The sequence below is a fragment of the Seriola dumerili genome, unplaced genomic scaffold (assembly GCF_002260705.1).
Source record: "Seriola dumerili isolate Sdu_G_001 unplaced genomic scaffold, Sdu_1.0 BDQW01012242.1, whole genome shotgun sequence".
In the NCBI taxonomy this organism is placed as follows: domain Eukaryota; kingdom Metazoa; phylum Chordata; class Actinopteri; order Carangiformes; family Carangidae; genus Seriola; species Seriola dumerili.
The window spans coordinates 498,352-521,200 of NW_019186497.1; the positions used below are offsets into that span (position 1 = coordinate 498,352).

The following is a 22,849-nucleotide window of genomic DNA, read 5'->3' on the forward strand; positions in this document are numbered from 1 at the left end:
TAAGCCAATAAATGTACTACGGTAAAAGGAGCCCTCCGCAATAGCAGTGACCCTCACAAATCCATTTCCACAACCTCTATACTCATTGATTTGAGTGGAAATGAGAAACTGTGTATGTGTTGTGTGGTATGTGTTGTCTGTCTGTGTGACAATGGTATTCTCTTCTCATCTGCTACTTTTTGCAATCTGTGGATTTTCTCACTAAAAGCCGTTTTAGATTTGCAACCATGAATAGGCTAATTCGGATTAGAATGTGTTGGGCTAGACTGATCTGATGAGTTGGGCAGTGTGCAGCGGATGCAATTGAGGCAGTTACGGAGTGTTGCTGCATATGCTGTGTGAGTTGGAGAAGAGAAGTTCAATGGAGGGGGCAGCTAGTGGAGTGCACAAAGTGTCATCTAGGTATTACATAAGTGAGAAGTAGACATATTGAATGACTCGCGTTTGGCGAGTCGTGTTTTTGCATTATTTACATTTGCATGGCACACAGGGAACTGCTTCACTGCCCTGCCACACGGACCAGTGCCCTGGGCTTTAACCAAACATCGCATACGGTGTTGTCACTGATTTGCCACTGAAATGTCAAAGTCAAGGCTGCTCATTTGAATTATCAAGCTCAAACGATGGCTGAACTAACAAACAGAGTGAGACTAAGGGACTGCTTACCCCATGTGGACTGGCCACTGAGGACAAGGTATGTACAATATCCCACGTTTCTTGTTAGTAATGTCTTGCTTTCATGTATATGTATGTGTGCTCTGTGTATATGTGGGGCGCTTTGCTTGCCTCTATAGTTTGCACTTTTGTCTTCTTAGTGCTAGTTGTGTGTGTGTGTGTGTGTGTGTGTGTGTGTGTGTGTGTGTGTGTGTGCTGTGTGTGTGGTGTGGTTTGGTGTGTGTGTGTTGTGTGTGTGTGTGTGTGTGTGTGTGTGTGTGTGTTGTGTGTGTGTGGTGTGCTGGTGTGTGGTGTGTGCGTGTGGTCTGTGCAGGACTTCACCAGACTGAAGGAGAATCGAAGTCAGGTCTGTGTGGGAGGGAGAGAGTGGAGAATAATGGAGACAGTGAATGGAAGCCATTACAGTGAAGGACGGACACACACACACACACACACACACACACACACACACACACACACACACACACACACACACACACACACACACAATACATAAGAAGACAAAAGTGCAAATATAGAGGCAAGCAAAGCCCCACATATACACAGAGCACACATACATATACATGGAAAGCAAACATACTAACAAGGGAAACTGGTTGATATTGTACATTACCTTGTTCCCTGTGGCCAGTCCACATGGGGTAACAAGATCCCTTAGTCTCACTCTGTTTTTGTTATTCAGCCATCTTTAGCAGTATTCAAATGAGCAGCCTTGACTTTGACATTTCAGTGGCAAATCATGTACACACGTATGCATGTTTGTTAAAGCCCAGGGCACTGTCCGTGTGGCAGGGCAGTGAAGCATTCCCTGTGTGCCATGCAAATGTAAATAATGGCAAAAACACACTCGCAAACGAGGTCATTCAAATGTCTACTTCTCACTTATGAATACTTAATGACACTTTGTGCTCACTAGCTGCCCCCTCCATTGAACTTTCCCTTCAACTCACACATGCGCACCGTCCGTACGGCCCCCAATTGCATCCCTGCACACTGCCCAACTCATCAATCAGTCTTAGCCCAACACATTCAATTCCAATTAGCCTTTCATTTGCAAACTAAAACGGCTTTTAGTGAGAAATCCACAGATTGCAAAAGTAGCAGATGAGAAGAGAATACCATTTTTGTCACACAGACAGACACACATACACACACACATACACAGTTTCTCATTTCCACTCAATCAATGAGGTAGAGGTGTGGAAATGGATTGTGAGGGTCACTGCTATTGCGGAGGGCTCCTTTTACCGTGGTCATTATTGGCTATGTAGACGCCGCCACGCTACGCTAATACTAGTTAAACCCTGGTGCCTGGGAGTTGGAGGCTACTGAGAAACGGCAAATGTTTTCATTTAATACTGCTAATGCCCCTGTGAGCAATTTGGAGCCCTTGAACTTCTTTGCAGTGTATGTATGTGTGTGCAATCTGTGGGCTTGGGTTAGTTTCCCAGAGTGCAAAGCTACTTAACGGATAATCTCACTGTATAGTCACAGAGATTGATACACTTTTACTTATTCTACTGCAAGCACACAGTGAATCCAGTCTGCACTACCTTAACTCTGCCTGGAGCTGTGAAAGTACATGATAATTTACCCACAGCTCTGTTTTAATTCTCTCTGTGTGATTTTTAGCTATGTAGTGTATCAACTGTGTTTCTTATGAAAGGTGTATGAAGCTTTATTACGGTAAAGCTTTATACATTTTAATTTGTTTACAGTGGGCCTAAAAGCTGTTGAACACGGAGCCATGAGAGAGCTATCTTCTTCAGGCCTCAGTGCTTCCTTCCCTGTGGTATCCAAGTTTCCATTATTAAGCAGGAGGAAATAGAAAGAACTTTTCCACGCCGCTGCGGCTAATTGCTCTGATTCAGGGGGAATCTGTTTATGGGCGCAACTTTGATCAGAGTACGGATGCTTTAATAACCTTTAATTTTATTTGCTCACCCCCATCATCCCCAGTCTGATTAAAAAACTTTTTCCCTTCTCTAATATAAATAAGAAGTTGGCTTTTTTCCCCCACTCCTTCATGCCATTTTGGGAAAATATGGTGGTAATGGTGAATGGCAGGGTAGTTTCACTGGGACTGGCCAACTGCACGCCGCCTGCATACAGATGAGCCAATGGAACCTTTGTCTGCTTTGTGATTGGCTGGTAGTTCTAACTTGGGCGGAACTTGTTAGCACAAACACATGTGACGTCACCCAGCAGCTGGCCATTAAGCAACCAATTGTCTGATTCAATACCGTATTCTGCTGATGAGAGATGAAGACTGATATGAGGCAAACTGAAATCTAGATGGTAAAGAAGAATAATGTTTGTGTTTAATGTACATATACAGAGTGGACCAAAAAAAAAAAAAAAAGGTTGAGACCACTTTCCCATTCAAGTGAACTGGAAAGCATATACAGTATATATATATATATATATATAAATATGTATATGTGTGGATATGTATGTGTGCATAAATATATAGTGCGTAGCAGGTAAGAAGGGAGACGCATGCCGTCTTATCGTTTTGTCCTGCACACAAAGGGGGAAACAAAACCGACCCCCCGCATCTTTCCAAAAAGGCAACAACACAGCATGGAAGCTACAGGGAAATCCCTAACAAGCTCGAAATGCAATGAGACTCGACGCCTATCCCCACTGACTTGTTAGGGCCCTGATTTCCCAGCACTAATGGGAGTATTTAAGTCATTTTCTATTGTCTCTCATTCAGCCTGGCATTACCCCAGTGGGTTTAACAGCTATTTAAGGATGGAGCTTAATGCCAAATGAATGCCAGGATCATAACATTGAGTGACTGGCTGGTGCCATGGAGGGCTCTGACTGAAAAGGGCAAAGCTGCCTATTGCATCAATTTCATGTCAAATCAGTCATGAAATACAGATACACTGACACTGAGACAACAAACTCAGGCTCTAGGTCTTCTTAGCACTTTACTCACAGCGACAGCCCAGTTGGTCTCATTATAGAAACATACATGTTTTCTTCTTGCACAAATCGAGGTTTTCAGGCAGTGTACAAAAGAACACTAATATTTCTTTGATAACCTGCTAAAATGTATAACAGAGGCACAACTGGTGTTGACTCTGAGAGTTTTCTCTCTCTACAGCTCTCTGTCTTTGTTCCCACTGTCTCAGACACATGCTGTTGAGCCGCGCTGAGCTGACATGAGCCGAGTCGAGCCTAGCGCTGAACACACTCTCACACTCACTCCACTTTCACACGGGCTCACATTGCACTGCTGTTTTCTTTAATTAACCCTGAGAGAAAACAGCTGACGGGGTCAACACTTTGCTCCCGCGTGGCCACCAAACATATGCACCTTTAGCTATATTTTAAAATGGACTCAAAGACACTGCAGGAGAGAAGAAACAAGGGACAGAAAAAGTGGGAAAAGACTGGGGGAGACAATGGAAACAACAAGACCCTTATATTAATGACATTTGCCAGCACATTTTCCAATTTGTGTAAAAATCCTGTGGTTTCTGGTGAAGATAACAGGTTGAAGCAGGAAATGCCCCCCCTTTCCTCCCTCTTCCCTCCTCCCTCCACAGGCCTTCTCAAACACCTTGCACCCCAGGACCAGACACCCCAGCCTCTGGTTCTCACATCCTAATGAACGCTAAGGGAGAAGAGACGCAGAAGCGCGCACACACTTGGCACAAAACGGCCCAAATTGACTGGGCTTAAAAACCTCTGAGCTTTTCAAAGGCAAAGGGAGGAATTTTACCCATTTTCCCAAATCCAGCACTCAGGTCTTGTCAGACAACATGTGGGGAGCAATGAGGCCCTAAGACTATTTGTGAGCAGTTTCAGAGGGTTGTAGCATTTCACAAGGGCTTTTAACATAAGGCAAGGTGAGTTATGTGATTTGAAATGTCTCTTACTCACAGCTGCTGGAAGAAACTGGAAGTTATCCAAGTTGTTTTATATATGCAGAAGGTTGTGTGGGTTTTAAGGATCTACTGTGTGTACACCAAGATGTCATGTGCATTGTATGTAGCATCATATTTTCCCAATGTGTTGTGTGACAAGAGTTTGTTGCTTAACATTAAACTGTGTACTCACAAGCCATTTGATTTTTCCACCTCTTTCAGCTGGTCTCTGACTGTCTTGTAGTTGGTCTGAATCAGACACAGACGTTCACGGCGTTTATCATGAGCCTTCCTCAGCTCTTCATTCTCCTCCATCTGTAAGACACAGTGACAAAATTTGTTTTTTTGTTTTTTCAAAAGTTGTACATGTCAAGTGAAACACAACTTAATTGAATAGGGGAGTCAGCTTCATGTGCACTGGCTCAGCGGTGTGGCAGTGAAGCTGAGAAACGTCCCTCACCGTCTAAATATTTAAACTGGTCTACAGCTGGAACACCTTTGTCTGACAGAAACCAGCAGGTTAAGATTCTTTTCTCTCTTTTCCTCTCTCCCTGACAAGTGCTTCCACTCTCACTGGGCAACTGAGACATCATTAAAGGACGACATTAACACGACGAGTCAATGGGGCCTCAGAACACCAGGCGGGCATACATGCACACGCACACACACGCACACACCACATACACACTCTTTAACCAGAAAAGAAACTCACTCACTGGAGTTACCAACTGATGACCAGCACATGTTGTGTTGGTGGGGGCTGTAGCAGTGGGATTGTTGCTGACACTGTTGTTGACAGCTATTAAAACACAGCAAGATTGGGCTCCTGCTTTAAAGACGGAGTAAGAGAAGACAACATATAGATTTTTCTTGTCAGGGGCACCCCTCCTCCCCATCACACTGACCTTAACAGCGAGGGCGATGGAGAAAACACTTTCAACAGGCAGGACAAACAGAGGTGGAAAGAGAGCAAAAGAAAAAGAGAGAGAGGCAGCTGATGAAAACAGAGGAAGGAGAAAGAGCGAGAACAGAGAAATTAGAAAGAGAAGAAAGAGAAAGAGCGAAGCAAAAGGGGAAGTGAAAAGGAGAGCGCAGGACAGGTTTCTGCTTGAGTGGCCAGGGCTAGGGAGAGTTGTCGAGTGCTTTCTGAAGGGAAGAAGCTTGTTTACTGCTGATATGACACGGCTGCCCTGCAGAGAGGGAAATGCGAGCCCTCAGCCCTGTTATTATTAACAAGGACAAAGAGAACAGAGGCAGCACACAAACATGCACCAGACACACAACGGGTGTACGCACACACATGATACACATTCACACTGCCAATGTGACAAGTATGGATTTTCCCTAGTGCGGATTATTCACAGAGGACATCTGCAAGACATCCTCAGCCGCTTCAAGCAGCCCCCGACCTCTCAAAAACAAGGCTCTAATGAAAGGGGCCAGACCGGGGCAGTGTTAACTGGTGGAACTAGGAGCTGGGGGAGGACACAGAAGAGTTGAGGCTGACTGATGGAGGGGCTGGATACAGCAAGTGGCAGGGCATTAGCCACATCATGGCTTCCCAGGCTCCTTATAGAGCTTCCCCTGGGCAGCTCAGCTTTGGTCATCAGGCCACAGACCCTTGCCCACAGATCAATACACCCTCTTACTCAGCCAGCATACACATCTGTGGACGTTCTCAAGCTGAAAAATAATTACACAGCAACAGCTACTGTTTACTTGAAAGTGTGCGGAAGGAGGAAAAAAAAAAAAGAAGAGGCCATTATTATGAGAATTGTTTGTTTGTCTGCTGCTGTTAGCTGCTAAGGTCAACGTGTCAGTGGTACAGGCCGGCGTACCCACTTTGAAAGGCATTCTGTTGGAAAGAACTGGATTGGATCAACTTAAGAACGACGGACTGGACAGAATGCAATACGGTACCATAAGAGGCTGGAGGTGAGGTCTCAACTGCAGCTGATAGAGGGCATGTTGTTCAATGCCAGATCAAAGCAAAGGACATAACCACTAAATCACAATCTGAACAAATGCCCTCACTAATTTGGTCACAGATGTGAGTTGGCAATCACGTTTTTTTCTCTGCATACCTATTCTAAATGCCCCTCAACCGGCAGACACGTAAATGGCACTATTAACTAAGACATTCATGCGTGTCGTCTGAATCTACATTGAGCATTACTGTCTGACTAGGTGTCTGCCAGTGATGTAATTCAGACACTTCAGATCTGACAAGAAAATGATGCCTAATGTGTTCCTGGGATTGTGCTCAAAGGAAGATGACCTCTGCATAATCACTCCCTCAATGGTCAGCCTAGAAGAAGGAAAGGATAAAGAGAGGTAACAAGCTTTAGGGTAGTCCAAATAAGAAAAGACGATGCCAGTGAAAAACAGTGAAAAATATACTCTGCTGACATAAAATAAAAGACAGAAAGTCAAATTTGGAGACCTTAAAAGAAACATAGGGGAGAGGTGAAAATTAAGTGTATTTAGCTTACAGTGAATTTGAGAGAGAGAGAGAGAGAGAGAGTGAAAAAGACATGGGACTTAAGAATAGTGGGAGAAAGACGTCATAGCGCATGTGAAGGTTAAAAGACCAATAAAGCTGATTCGTTTAAGGGAAAAAACCCTGCTGCATCCATTTTCACCAAAGCAGCTCCTCTCCTGCTGCTTCACTGCCTACGCACACTCTGTTTGTGTGTGCACATATGTGTACGTGTGTGTATGTGTGTGCGAGTGAGTGAAAAGCACTGTAAAATAAGGTAATGGAGGAGGCAGTGGCAGCAGTAGTGCAATTGAACCCTTTGGAGACTGTGACTGTTACAGTGCTGCAGACATTCCTGCAACCCAGCAGCTGATAGCAGCAATCATACGTGAGATAGGAGCCGCAGCAACAAGCAGCTCCATTAGGCATGTCTAGTGCTCCAGGTTATCAGCTGGACACCACTAAGCCATTCAACTAACAATACCTTTAAGTATTTCAAAATCAGTCAACAGCCACTGGTGAGTGTGGAAAAACTGAGACACAAGATCAAGACAGAAAAGGCAAGGAAGGTGATGTGGACTGCAGGAAATACAAGACAAACATTAAAGAAGAGCGGGGCATAAACAGTTTCACGTCGATGAGAGAAAAGGACGGGATGTTATGTGAATACATCTATTTTAGAAAGTAGTTACCTTCAATTGCAGCAGCTCCTCAAGGTCTTGCATCCTCTGTTGTGCTCTTCTTCTCCTCCCACTATCCAACTCCACACTGCTGGCTGGGGACAGAGACCTGGACCGCTGCACAGGTGCACCCTGGGACAGGTAAGCAAAGAAGTACTGGGGTGAGAACTTGAGCACACTTCACTTACATAGACAGGCACAAACCCATGTAACAATTAACATCTGTAGAAACACTGAGTGAATGCCAATAATGGAATTATCCATGTTCATTTCATTTCCCCCTCACCTTGAAGTAAACATGCACATTGTCTTCTTCAGTACACACATATGCACATTCAAATAAACATGCTGCCAGAGGAATAAAGCAAGCTGGAGCAGCAGTCCGCAGAAGCCAAAGGGAGGAGGCACACTTTTGTGTGTGTGTATGTGTGTGTTTGGAAGCGGGAGTTGCAAGCTGAGAGCGGCAAAGGTTTCTCCCTGCGACTGGCTAATGAGTATGTTCATTTCCATTTACATTGTTTCTTTGACAATAATGATGTCCCATTAGGGGAGACTAAAGGGGCTATAGATTCCAGAATGTGCTGGGCTTCATTACAAGAGGTGGGCAGGGAGGCCGCTCTAATTGCTCTACCAGGGGCCTCCAGGTTACACTTGATAGGACAACTGGAAGAGCCGCCGATTAGGGGGGGGAGTGCAGTTTGCTAGCCAGCCTCTTCTGTTGAAATAAATAAAGAAGTACAGAATTGCTGGGGCTGCGCTGTAGAAAAGCAGTGGGAACAATATGCTAGTGGAATATGAATATGAGAGGATAGGAGGCCCCCTGCGGTGCTAGGCAGGGCTGACCAGATGGCAGGCTAAAATATGCAATGTGACTAAACACACAACAGTCCTTGGGCAGGAGTGGATGAGGAGTACAGGAGGAGGAAGCGGGGGTGGTGGTGGTGGAGTGACTAATTTTATCATAGTGGTGGATCAATATGCCCCCTCCCTCAAAAGTGTTCTGATAGCTGTTACTAGCTGTATTGTCTGTTAAAGTTATAAAACTTAAGATTTCTGCACTGGTTGATTTGGTGACACCTGTGGTTGCTGGAGGTAAAGGGAAGTGTGTTTTAATAAAACAGGTACCAGTGTTCCATTGCAACAGAGGAAGAGAAAGTCATATATTTGTTTGTAGTGCAGCCAAACAAACTGTGGACTGCAGTGTGTGAGGTGAACTTTAAAACTAACAGTGAAAACCTATAAGGAGGTAGTTTCCAATATTGCACATTTAATAACAATTGCACAAAAATTTTATGTTTTAAAAATATTACTAAAATAGTAATAGCATCAGTAGATAGTGACAACATTCTCATTTCATCACTACTACATGCATATTTGTGAAATTGTTTGCTTGTGACAAAAATGTGTTGTATGTAAGTGTGTTTGGGAATGTGCTCTGGGGCTACAGTTGACTCCAGTGACCTGGTGTGCCCACTTCTGCTATCACGCCTGCATGGGTGCCAACCATGTGTTCTAACTCAGCCTTAATGACTCTATGTAACTAATTAGCAGATTGATCTGCATATTCCTGATGAGTGGCAGGCCAACTGGCTTAGCCTGTATGTACATGGGGGAAACACAGGGGCCAAAAGGGGAATCCAAATCAACTAAAATGCCTAGGATTAAAAGTAAAGATGACCAACTATGAAGTATGACTTATCGAGGATTCATTCTAAATAGGTTTTCAGGTAGAAATACATTTTTGGGGAGAATTTATTCATTTATGAGCTGAATATTCTATCAGCACGGTAACTCTGTATGTGAAAGCCAGAGTGGAGAAACTGCAGTGTGTTTTGTCTGAAGCGGTACAGAAGAAGATGACACACTGACACTGACAAATGACTGAGATTTGCTGCAGATGTTCTCTCTGGTCCAGTCGCACGCCTGTCTGCCGCAGGTCCAGAAGACACATGAATGCCTTCTGTTTGTGTGGGAAGCTCTATGTTGTTGCGACATTGTTGTTAATGTTCCACAAGACAGGCTTGAAAGATGAAAGCAGAGAACACAAGGCAAAGAAAGATGTGCCCACCATCTACCTCGGCTCGGCAGCTGGTTGGCGGCCATGACCTGACCTGTGCATCGCACCCTGTAATGGCTCTGTAAACATGAGAGTGCAATGCAGATGGAGGGGCGGAGGGCATACAGTGAGAGGGGAATGAGGAGAGAGGCCGGTATCTAAACGGAGTCTCTATGCAAGCAAGAGTAAAACTCTTATTTACTGAGGGGTCAGTGTCACTGGCTGTGGAGCAAAGAAGAAACATTTCATCGACTGCCTCCCTCCTCTTTCCCCGCCCCTGCACCCTCTCTCTCTCTCCATCTCCCAGAGAGAGGGGTCACTGTCATCAATGGGCTTCTTTATGATTGCAGCAGCATGTCATGTGTGTGTCTGGAGCTCTCAAAGCTGAACTTGTTCACGTTCCCGAGCGAATATGAATGTTGTACACATGCACACAAGCACAGGACAAGATGCATAGATACTGTAGATAGACAAACACACATTGACATGCAAACAATGCAAACACATGGGTGCGCACATAATCACAAAGCAAATCTATACCAAATGTATCACACATACAAAATAAAATATATAAAAAGCAGCACAAAAGACCAAGAGACACTGGTAACCAGCTGACTAATATAAGAGCCAGTAACCTGAGAACTGAATGTAGTGGGTAAACAACATGGTGTGGAGTAGTTCCTTCAAGTAAGCAAGCTCAAAAACAAGAAGAGGATACTGTGTAAACTTTTTGAATCAAACCTATGCTTATAGTGAACCACTGAAATAAACCAGTAATTTGTGAGACAATTATTTAGCAAAACTCTAAATGGTTTTGAATCAAATTAATATTAATAAACTTAAGTTTTCTTAATCAATTATAAGCTATTCATGCTTTCAAATCAGTTTTCCTAGTTTAAAAAAAACTTTCTTCACTCAAATTCAGAAAAAACAAACTTCTATTTCTTTTGGAGACAAAAACAAAGCACCTGTCTTTTACAAAATGGCAAGCATCAGTTTGACACCCACTGTATGTAGCAAACTGCGAGCCATGTACCACTGTGAACTGCTTGTCGCCTCAGCCAATAATCACATTTCACTTTAGGCACTTACTGAAAGAGCTGCAAATTGTGTCCTAGGTGGTAGCAGTGGGCTGCACAGAAGGCTCATTTCATCAGTTTTTGACCTTGCAGTTTGGAATTATTGTTTAAATGGTGTGTAATGAAGCATATCAGGTTTATGGCTTATTTGGAGCATCATCATATTTGGATATTAAGCAGCCAACAGCGACAACTGTTCAAAATGTTCTCATGTTTTTAACAACAGCAACTTGATTTATGAAGTTCATATGATGTTTACAACAATTTAACAGCTCTTTTGACTCAGTGAAGGAGAGGATGATTCAAGTACTGGCTGAAGAGATGAACATGCCACTGTGCCACGTGGCTGGGGGCTGCAGGAGTGAAGAATGTTGGTTCACTCCCAGCAGCCTGACATGACAGCTTTGTAGTCACCACTCAGGAAATACAAGAAAGTGTTCATAAACAAACTGAACTGTGAAAATTAAATCTGAAATTATACCTTAAACTTTCATTCAATTGAGTTATAAACTCATTCAATTTTAAACTATTACTTTGTCAATCCTTTTCTATTTTTCATTTGAAATCGTGTCATACAATTTCTATTACTGAGTAAGTTTGCCGAGTTTGAGTAATGTTTGCCGAGCCGCTGCTATATGATAATGTTGCAGCATTAGAATTGAATTTGTAAATGTTTGTTTGCAATAGTGGGGTTAGGGGCAAAGAGGACTATAGCATCACATCAAGTGAAGTTCAGGCATGTACATGTGTGACAGGGACAATCTTATTTATGGACTTTTTGTGTCATCTGTGAAATAATGTGCCATGCCCTGCCCATGTGGTGAGAAGGAGTAGGACTAGGTGTCCTATCAATACAGATTTTTGCTATCAGCACTCATTTTATACTCATGAAAGGTATGTAAATGTGCTGAAAAGGTTCAAAATGCTGAATTCTAACTGTAGGTCTAGTTTGATAGGCAGGTTTAGTGTCTTCTTGAAAAGGACAATCCATCTGAATGATGTTAAACACTGATTTATACTTTAAAAAATCCTATTATGATTCATGTTTTTATTCAGTGTAATAAGATATCAAAAATGTATTGTGTGAAAAATGCATTACAGTCCCACTGATTCACAATATCAGCACAAGGATCAAAATTGGCATATTTCTAAATAATTAACTGTAGCTGCACGACAGACAGATTGTGTACGTGTGTGTGTCCTAGGGCAAACACAGCAGAGCCTCCAGAAAAGGGAAGCACATCAAATGATATCAATACTATTTATTTATTTTGTACAAAATAATTACATTACATGTATAAACTACCAAACCAGAAGCCCTTCCATTGAGGCTATAATGAGGACAGCGGTATAAATCAAACAATGTGTCTTCAGGCCAGCTTTACAGTGAGTGAGGCCATCTAGAAACATGTCCTGCCAAACTTATGAGTGGAATACTGAGAAGATCAAAAGCTTCTTTCTTGTTCATAATGTACTGCTGAAGCGGTAAATTAGCCAGTGCCTGAGCCCAAGGCATGCGTGAAACCAGCAGCACACGCCGGCCTGGTCACAGTAGGAGGGGCATCTGTGTGTGTGTTGTGGAGTTCAGGACAAAGGTTGGCAGAGGCAGGGTCTGATAAATCACATGATTCTCAGACCATTTCCTTCATATCCCCCCTCTATGGCTTTGATGTGATCTGAGCAAAGTGGTAACGGATAATTGTGGGCATGTTAGCCCTATGCGCTGTCTTTGATATAATTGGCAGTAGTGTGTGCTAATCTACCTGCTGTCTTCTGATGGAACTGGTGGATCTACGTTGAAGGGTCTTGTCCTCTGGCCTGGGGTCTGAGCCTCGGGTCGAGGCCTGGTCACAGTCTGGGCTAGACCTCTGAACTGCGGCATCAGCCTGCTCTGACACCACCGCCTGTAAGGAGAGAAAAACAAATGGATGTCAAAAGATGTCAAAAGAACACAAGAAAGGTAGAGCAGGACAGGTTTATAGGTGGGGAGAACACAAGATAAGTTATAAGACAAACTGTGAATCCAAAATTACAGTAAAGCCGGGCTCAGACTAGTTTTACAGTCGATTTTGAAATTGGTTTCCTCACACGCGTAAGAAAAAACTTCACAGATGTTCTTCTCCCTAATCTCAGATATGCACACACTACAAGATATGAAAATAATGGCACATCACACTCTACTATTGTTAACATTATTCTTCTAGAGGGAGCAACGGGGAGCAATGCACCACCTCACGTGATCTCCTCGCACATGATCTCCATGTGGTGCAACAACTTCTTGTAACATTAGCAAATCTGCAGTGAGTAAAAACAAAGAGCAGAAGGCTAAACGAGTCTAGACGAGAAAATGTTTGGGGAGACGCAGTTGACACGGGTTGTCTATTCTTCAGCGAGAACTGGAGATGAGATTTTTTTAGTTTTAGTATATGTAACAGTAGTATGCTTGCTAACATTAGCCTCGAGGGCTAGAATGTTTATCGTTTCTTGGCAACACCGTCACCGTCAATGGTTATCATCCTGATTTAAACTCCTAAATATCTATTAAATATTTATACATATAAATATTTGGACGATGTTTGATATCATCGGAGCGGCCCTGCCTGCGAGCAGTTCCGGAGGTTTAAGACTGGATCTGTAAACCCCTCACACTACCAGATAATCTGGGCTGGACATCGGTACCGACCAAGGCCCAGGACCTCTGATGTGATCGTTGGGAGGGGTGAACCAGGGTTAAATCAACTCAAAACTCCTGTAGTCTGAGCCCGGTGTAAGAGGACTGGCTAAAGCACGTGCCAGAAAACTAGCTGCATTGTCTAAGACATGCTATAAACTTGCATGTGTCAACATGAGTGTTTGTGTGTATGGCAGAACAGTAATTTGAAACATAATGCAATGTTGCCAGCTCAGGTGCAACACAACAAAAAAGGAACGTACAGTATTAATGTATGCTGAAGTCAATAAACAGATGTGTCATGTGGAAGTGGGACAGGTATCTACCACCTCCAGCATTGTGGCGTGTGTGCTATTATATCCCGTCTATTTATCAGTGTCTTTTAGCCAGGGTCTTGCAACATCTGCACACCTCAGCACACAGCAGGGTCTACCAAAACAAACTGAGGGGGACAAGGATAAAGGAGAGGGAACCACCCACAGAGGAGGAGGTTGTGTTGCACGCACACACCCACACATGTGCATTCCTATAAAGATACCAATCTTTATAATGTCCATGTCACTTAAATGTCACCACTGCTGTTATAAACAGTTCATATGGCCCTTTATGATTGCATGTTTGTGAAGAACGGCTAGCTTTAAGGAACTGGATACATTCAGTTTCATAGAAACATGTCAAAGGACATGTATATACATTTTATGTAAGCTTAGTTGAAGGCTGGGTCCTTTTATCTTGATGTCAAAACTCACCCCTCTTGACTGCATATTCACACCCATCTTTTCTTAAATCCTCAATATACAGGTGTGAAACACTTCATCCTCACCTGCTGCTATCAACACAACACATCAAACTGAAGCCTTTTGACAAAAAGAGGCCTTCACAACTGTGCTGTACTGGGAGCCCAGGTAGTGAAGAAAACCGCACAGGATGTCATCACCTTTTTTCCAACAAGTCCTGATTGCATTATCAGAAACCTGGCATCTGGGCGTGACCTTGTTAACTGCCAGGGTAATCAACTTTAACCAAAGGGGAGGAGAGGGGATGATAAATTATTAGTGAGGAAGATTTTGTTCATGTTTTATTAAATTGGCCTGTCAAACGGGGTTGGTCAAATTATCTGGGGCCTCGTTTATTGGAGGCCGGCCATATTGGCGCATCTGTTACAATTATTTATAATTTCCAGGCAGTCAGGAGGACGGACTGGGTTTTTCGGCATCAGCCACATAAAGCAATTTAGAAATTAACTGATGTGGGAGTGTCGGAGTTTTTTCCTCTCAAAATCTCTCTCATCCATCCTGATTTTCATCCAGCAAAAAGTTTAACAAAAAATAAACAAAAACCAAAAAAAAAACAAGGAAACTGTGAGACTGTAAAGCAACAAAGATGTAAAAAGGGAAAATGTAAACATATTACAAGGAGCTTAGTGAACGCAACGGATGAGGAGAGTGCATGAGATTGAAAGAGAGGAAGAGAGCATGCAGGTGCAGTGAAAAAAAGAGCGGGGGGGGGCGGGGGGGGGGGGGGGGGGGCTGAGGGAGAGAAGGAGAAAAAAAAAAGAAAAGCCGGTCTTGGTAATTACTGAACACGATTAGGTTCTTGGGGGAACTTGTCTGGCACTCGCGGCCCTCGCTGGTGAGGATGCGGCAGGCAGGACCATATGGAGCGAGGCTTGTGATTGTGCTCCCTGAAGCTCGTGACCCGTCTGCTGCCGAGCCCTTGAGCTGAATGTGAAATGAGACTTGCCAGGCCTAATGTTCTACACATGCACCATTTATGCCACAAAACAAATCTGATCACTGTTAATTATGGAGCAGCTATAATCAGGAGGGGCCCCTGAAACACACACACAGGCACACACACACACACACACACACACGGATACATGAAACACACACACAGGCACACACACACACACGGATACATGAAACACACACACAGGCACACACACACACACACACACACACACACACGGCTACATGCAACACAAACACATTTACACACATCTGTGGAGGGACAGGATTTGGGAAAGTGATTGGATAGGCCTGAGAAGTGAGGTCTACAATGTGCACCCCCCCCCACCAGGCCAAGTGCACTTTGCATTCGAGATGGTGATTCTTCAAAGTATATGTGAGTGCAAATATGTAGAAGGACAGTACACAGTGAGTAGGATGTAGGGTACATGTATGTGTGTGTGTGTGTGTGTGTGTGTGTGTGTACACTACCCTGAGTCCTCCCACACAGTCTGTTTGACCCGGGTGTGTGTGCTTGAACGAGTGAGTGCATGTATCTGCAGCGGCACATGGCTGTGCTTCATTAATGAGGCGAGCTGTGCTACGCAGAGGTTCTCATCTAATGAGAGCAGTTGAGCTGGTAAAACACACCACTGGAGTCCATGTCATTAGTATATTTCTGGCCCTGGACATGGCCCACCTCCAAACACACGCTCATATTCAAACTAAACAATATTTACTAATCATACTCTCAGCATACACAAGATGTGTGGTTGACAAAAATAGCATTCCACATCATAAATAAATCATATTTATCTGACTTTTTTTTTTTTTTTTTTTAAATCAGAAGTCTTTTGTAATTTTAAGCATTATTTGAATTTATAAACTAGATTTCAGTTTTTCTAAGTTTTCAGATAAGGACGCTTACTGATTTATCTGAAGGGAAGTGGTGTATGTAAATACAAGCAGCAGGTTGCAATAAATTTTTAACATGCTCTTAGAGAGGTCCCGAAAGCTGAGCTAAAGAAGTGGCATTCCAGATGGGGAACAAATGAAGAGAGCAGTCAGAGTCAAAACAAGACCGATGTGAAGATAACTCAAATATATCTGACTTATACAAGCTTTTCATCACAGTCTCCTGAAGATCAGCAGAGAGGACTAAAAGTGCCCTGATGCAAAGTCAAGGTAAATATCATGTACAGGCAGAAATCCATGTTTATTCTTTCTTGGGTATCTTCCTCTATCCTTATACTGTTCTAAGGTCCACTGAAAGGTCATAGATACAAAAAAGTGTTGTATAAAATACACAAGAGAACCCTATGGCTGACTTGTTCTGTTTGCATAGCTCTTGGTTGAAAAAATAATTTCCATGTTTCTTTGTAGCATTATGGTTTCGTCGTTTTCAGTTGATGGTCGCTATTAATGATGATGATGATCAAAAGAAACGCCTCACCTAAGCGAAACGTGACCTGGCAAAACGGTGGGTGTATTTATGCGCACATGTGTGTGTAACTAGCACTTTAATTATACATCTAAAAGTGTTTATATTGGTTAACATAAATAACAAGCCAGAAGCAGATGTTAAAAACCATCTCAACCAGCCAGGGGAGATGCATCATGTGGGCTTCTATCAATTTATAAAAAAAAAGGAAAAAAAGCATGGTCCTCCTGGGAAATGTTGCTTCTATGCTTAAGGTTATAATCATATGATGGACTTTTATATTTTTTCAGCATTTTGTGTATCATGTGCTAAAATTGCATAAAAATGTAAATGTTACACTGCTTTGAAAGTAAGGTAATGATGTAGGTGCACAATTCTTTAAGGAGCACCATAGTGAGTGGGGTGGCTGGGCCATAGTAAGAGGTCATGGTGAGAGAATAAGTGTATTTAATGAAAGTAGGCCATCTTCTAATGAGAGGGAAAGCACAGATTTAACTGTTATACTGTGGTTCTATTCAGGAAGTGACAGTAAGCCAGAATGAAAAATACCCAGAACGTGAACCTGAAGCAGCTAAATGGAATTTAGCTATCATTAAAAGTTCATTATTTACACCTGTGCTTTTCCTACTGTGACACGTCAAAATGTCTACTGTGAAAAAGGCTGCATTAAAAAGTTTTCAAACATTTCAAAAGACACTGGGGCTTCTTTCTCTGAAATTTAGAAGAAACTTTTCTGGAGTGAATGAACATGCTTAATTTTCTATTTCTAACGCTGATGAGAGTATAACCAGTGCTTTGAACGACTGCCCACACAATTAACAACTTACCACTCATTTACTGTGGTGAAGGTTCCAGAAAGCCCGAGGTCTGCTATGGATTCTAATGTTGGTCTTTAATCACAGCACAGCTCTGACAGTAGCCAAACACTAGACTACAATAAATACAATGATGCAGTTTGGGAAATAGTCATAAATGATTAAATGTTCACTGTAGCTAGTTTTTTGTCCACTAATGAGGGATCTTCCTTGCCTCTAGATTGTGATGGTGACCACCCAACCTGGCAGCCCAAACCTCCCCAACCTGGCAGTTTGTTCAGACTGCATCACATGGTGGGTGGGGGTCACCCAGGTGCCTGATGATTGGCTAGGCCCTACAGCTAGCAGATGAGGGCATGAGGCCATTTCTAGCCTGACATTATGGAGAGAGCTCAACATTTTCAGTTCACAAGTACACAATACTGAACACACCTGAAAATAAAGTGCAAGTAGAGTTGAAACAATTAGTCCATTTGTTGACTGAGTTAATCATTTAACTTTTTTATGAAGCAAAAACAAGTCTTCTACAATAAGAGAATTTGTGCTTTTTTTTTTTTTTTTTAATTCCTTGAAAATTACTGAATATTTTTTTCACTGCAGCAAACTATGATGGGCATTTTAAAAATTTTCCTGGAATTTTACACTCATAAAAACAATCGAGAGATGAATCAATAATAAAAATTAGGTAAGACCGAGGTGCAAGGATAATGTTTTGCTATGTGGAACTGTAAAATTACTGTTTGGGAAAAAAAAAATAGAAAAGAAAAGCAATATCAATTTCTTAATCTAATGTTGACCCTGTGAGGTTAATCGATATAGAAGGCTAACAAGCTATAGCATTATTCATATTAGATGACAGCACCAGACATTGTTCATGTACGTTTAAGCCTTTATAAAGTCGTGTTAAGCTTCCTGTAAAGAGTTAACTTGGCATAAGACAGGAGAGAACAGACAGTCAATCCTGGTGCACAGCATGGAAGTATAACACACAATGGGTGTTATTCCTCTCACCAACCCTCCACCTTCACCCCCCCCCAAAACCACTGCGGGAGGGGTGTTCAAAGCCGTCGCTCTGGTCCATATTCAAATGAGCACTGCGTCTCCCCCCTGTGCTCCCGTAGCGATCAGCACTTTGATCACCTCCAATGGTAACTTCCACCAAAACATTTAAAATTAAAATCAAATCTGCCTTAACAACCTGAGCATTAGAATTTAACAGGTGTTCGGGAGGAAGTTGTTACAGAATTTGCGATTATGCGCTCGGATACACACACCTTTAGTCAAACACGCACCCATGCAGACACACACGTACACACATACACACAACCTGTCAGTGAAATTACAGAGTGGGAAACAGAAAGCCCTCCTGACTGAGCGCTATACCTTGGGATACTCGATCTGTTCACTTTGATGTTAAAGAAAGTTAAAAGTTAAAGAAACAAATCAGCGAGACAGCAGCTACATGTGTTCAGTAAACAAAAGTTAATATTAATTCTTAGCACATGTATATACATAATATTTTTTGTAATTACATCTCAAGCCTGAAAGTGTGTGATGCTTTTTTTTTTTTTTTAATTCTGACCCGGGCTGGGGAAGAGAGAGAAGGTAGAGTTGATAAAACAAACACACATATGTATACACACATATACACACATACATACACTTTATACATGCATGCATGCATGCCCACACTACACACACAGCACTAACTGCATCTTCCCTAAATGTAGTATTAATTACTGGGGGAACACTGCAGTACTGTATTTAATTACCGACTAAATGATCCATTTATATTTCACCGCTGGTTAAATTAACAGGGTTAAGTGAGACAGGGCGATTGTAACTCACTTAACATTTGAGCTGATATCTTTTAGCTTCCACAGTCTGGGGACAGCACTGTCAGAAAATATCAACCAATCAAATTAAACAATTACAGTCTGTGGAGGCACAGAAATTACTCAACTGCTGCAAAAATATGATCTTCAGCTACAGAGTTGTTTTATCTGCAATAGGAATGAAAGTCATACTGCAGAACAGACAGAGACTCATTATAACGACAAATGCAGCTCCCTACAATGTTGGTGGAATGAGGCTGTGTGGCTCAAGAGTACAAGATACAGATACCTGTTACTATTCTCAACCAAGTCTTTGACACTGTGTGGTCCAAGAAACATCTATCACCATGTCATTAGGAGTTATTAAAGGACGCTTAAATTGTGGCTGCACCATTAAATTTATAGTACACCTTCGATCCCCTTGGGGTGACAGTTCAAAGGTAGTGAGCTAAAGCCAAACCCTCGCTGACTGACAGATGTAGAACTGTAACTCCAAGATCATCTTCAAGAACAGTATCAGGCTCCAATTAAATCACCTCTCTTCACCTCTTATCTGTCTTTTCTGCTATGTGACCGGAGTGTATTAAAAGGACTTCCAGATACTTGGGTGGGAGGAGAAAAAGAAGATAGATAAAGTAAGTAAGTCAGAGAGTGCATGTGCGCCCAGGACTGAGAAAGAGGGAAGATCAGATAGCTGACATGAAAGACACTGCCGCTAAGAGAGATGGATAGATCAAGGGTGAACTAGAGTGATATCAAGAGTGTGATTCTCAGTTAAAGACCACCACCACAGGCCTTGCTGGGGCTTATCAGTTACTGCTGTGCCTACTAATCCACCTACACATTGCCGTTTCTCTACCTTAGGACAATTAGACACTGGCTCTGGACAGGTGATTGACAGAAGCATCATAATATAATGTATTTATTATGTAAGAAAAGGCATCGATATAATATATAGGGAATAATAAGCATATATTTTTGTTGTCCATACCCACACAAGTGCATACCAAAGTTCAACAACTTCTGCAGCAGAGTAGCTATCATAGAAAACCACTTCTTAGCCTGGGGTTGTGATGCACTTAATAAACTCCAAAAAGGAGAGGGTCTGTGTGGAGGAGATGGTGAAGAATGAGAGGGGTGCTTACCTTAAAGTTGGTTTGCCTGTTGGGTGACGGGTAAATTGTTGTCTGCTGAGCCTGTAGCTGCTGCTGCTGTTGCTGCAGTTGTATTTGCTCCTGCTGCTGTTGTTGTTGTAGCTGGGTCTGGAGTTGCAGGATGTGTTGGTCTTTCTGAGCCAGCTGGCTACTGAGCTCCTGGTGACTCTGACGGAGGTTGGCCTCACTGGACATGAGGGCCTGGTAGCATTGACTCAGCTCCTTGTACAGCTATCAACAAGCACAAATAGATGAAGAGCACGAGGGGAGGTGAAGAGGTAAGGGAATGGGTCAGGTTAACCAAGGATGGGATGTCAAATAGAGGAAGATAACACAAAATCACTCATGGGATTGGGCAACATGGAAACTGACAAGTGTTTCCATGAGGATGTTTTTTTAAATTTCCACAGCAATAGGAAAAACATATGCTAAGATCATCTAAGTAAGGACGAAAAGGAAAAATGAAAGGAAAAAAGACAACAAAAAGAAGATAATATGAAGTGAGACAAAAATGTTCCTTAATATTCATGTTTTAAGACTAATAATTTCCCCAAAACTCTCCCTATGCCCCTCCCTGCGCAGGGCTGTGTATGGCACAGTGGTACAGCCATCAGACAGAGGGGTGGTATGTTGAGAACCCATTCACAGTAACAGGATACTGTGAGAAAAGTCCTTCTTTTCTGGCACTAGTAAAATAATTGTAGGTTACAGCTAGCTTGGAAATAAATCACCACAGCGGGTGAGGCCTGAGCAGAGTGCAACAAAGTGGTTATAATAATGATGAGTTTGAGGTTTGGCGTGTGTGTGTGCATGTGAGAGAGTACCCTCTGATAGGAGGTGGTGTCAGCAGTATGTGCCTCTTCTTGGTTCCTCAGGACTCTCTGTGTGTCTAGGTTGAGTCCTTCCAGTTGCTTGATCAGATGACTCTGCTCTGCTGCATGCTCTGTGCTCTGTCTGTATAGAATCTGCACTTCTGTGAACTCACGACTACACACACACACACACACACACACACACACACACACACACACACACACACACACACACACACACACACACACACACACACACACACACACACGCGCGTGCAAGGTGTTATTCAAATTCATACTGCATGTGTGCTACAGCAATAACTCCATTCTTTTCTCCATAAATACAATGAAATTATGTTTGAGTTTTTTTTTTATTTTATTCAAGGTAAGAAATGTATAAAACTGAAAAATACTGTATTGCAATGACTCAAGGACAATGATTTGTTAACTCTTATCAATAATGTCTTAAATTTCCCTCAACTTAACAACATTAAAGTTCATTTCTGAAATTTGTTTTGTGTCCCATGGAATTATCACAAAGTGCTCTCTAACATGAGGACATCTTTAATCACCTAGCTAAAACCTTAAGAATGGTCTCTAGCCCTGGTGTGACTGACATGTCAAAGTGCCTCTGGCATTAAAACAGAAAAGTAGTTAAAAAAGGTTGAGATTACCACTAAGGCTCCTACGGTTCTCACAGTTTTTATCATATCGACTAAAGCTTAGCCAAAGCCTGCCCTGTTTCCCTTTTCTCCCTCTTTTAAAGCACATCCACTATGCAGGGCTTATCAAGTGGCTTTACGTGAGCCAGAGTGGAAGAAATCTGTGACACCCCCAAGCCTCATGGTGTAGAGAAATATACTAGCTGCTGCACACAGTAACCTATGTGAAGTGATGTATACACATATGTCTACACAGGACACATCGATACTTCCTTCAGCTCATTAGATTAACAAAAAAAAATCGCTTATAAAGATGTGGTTGTTACAAGAAAACAAACAGTAGTGGGCAATATTTCAGTTGGTAGGCCTCACCGAAGTTGAACGAGTTGCCCCTCTTTTGCCGCCACCTCCCCCTCTTTGGAAGAGAGCTGGCCTGCCAGACTGCTACTGTAACTCTGCAAGCGAGACAACTCCTGCCAGGCATTGTGTAGCTCCTCCTCCAGGTCCTGGTAAAGTAGAGTGCCTTCAAGTTTAAAGCACTTTCAAAATACATAATATGATATCTATTAGGCTTTTCACAATATATTCCACCTGAAAACACTGAAGAGCAGTTGTGCTGATGATCACAGAAGAGGATCAAAACATCTGAATCTCATGTATTTTTGCACTTCTGACCACTACAGTCACTTTGATATAATATCAATCAATATTTATTATTGGAATTTTTATTTTTATTTTTTGCAAGTAAAGACATTTCTTCACTGTGCGTTTGTGCTGAGTTTACAGACCAGTGTGGTTGACTTTACCTACTGTGCACTGGAATTAGAGATGTTTCATTTGGAAATGTGATAAAGCGTATATGTTGGACACCGCACAACA

General features: G+C 42.4%; 1 protein-coding gene across 1 annotated transcript in view; it reads right to left on the minus strand.

The window, feature by feature from the left end:
• The window catches only part of cntln (centlein), an 81,361-nt gene that overhangs the window by 46,615 nt on the left and 11,897 nt on the right, over positions 1-22,849 (minus strand). Inside the window, exons 6-10 of the mRNA XM_022770109.1 lie at positions 22,343-22,476; positions 21,321-21,483; positions 20,488-20,727; positions 7,728-7,847; positions 4,750-4,871 (exon numbers count right to left, since the gene is read on the minus strand). Coding sequence (XP_022625830.1) covers positions 4,750-4,871; positions 7,728-7,847; positions 20,488-20,727; positions 21,321-21,483; positions 22,343-22,476 — 779 coding nt within the window. The remainder of the gene's footprint in view (positions 1-4,749; positions 4,872-7,727; positions 7,848-20,487; positions 20,728-21,320; positions 21,484-22,342; positions 22,477-22,849) is intronic.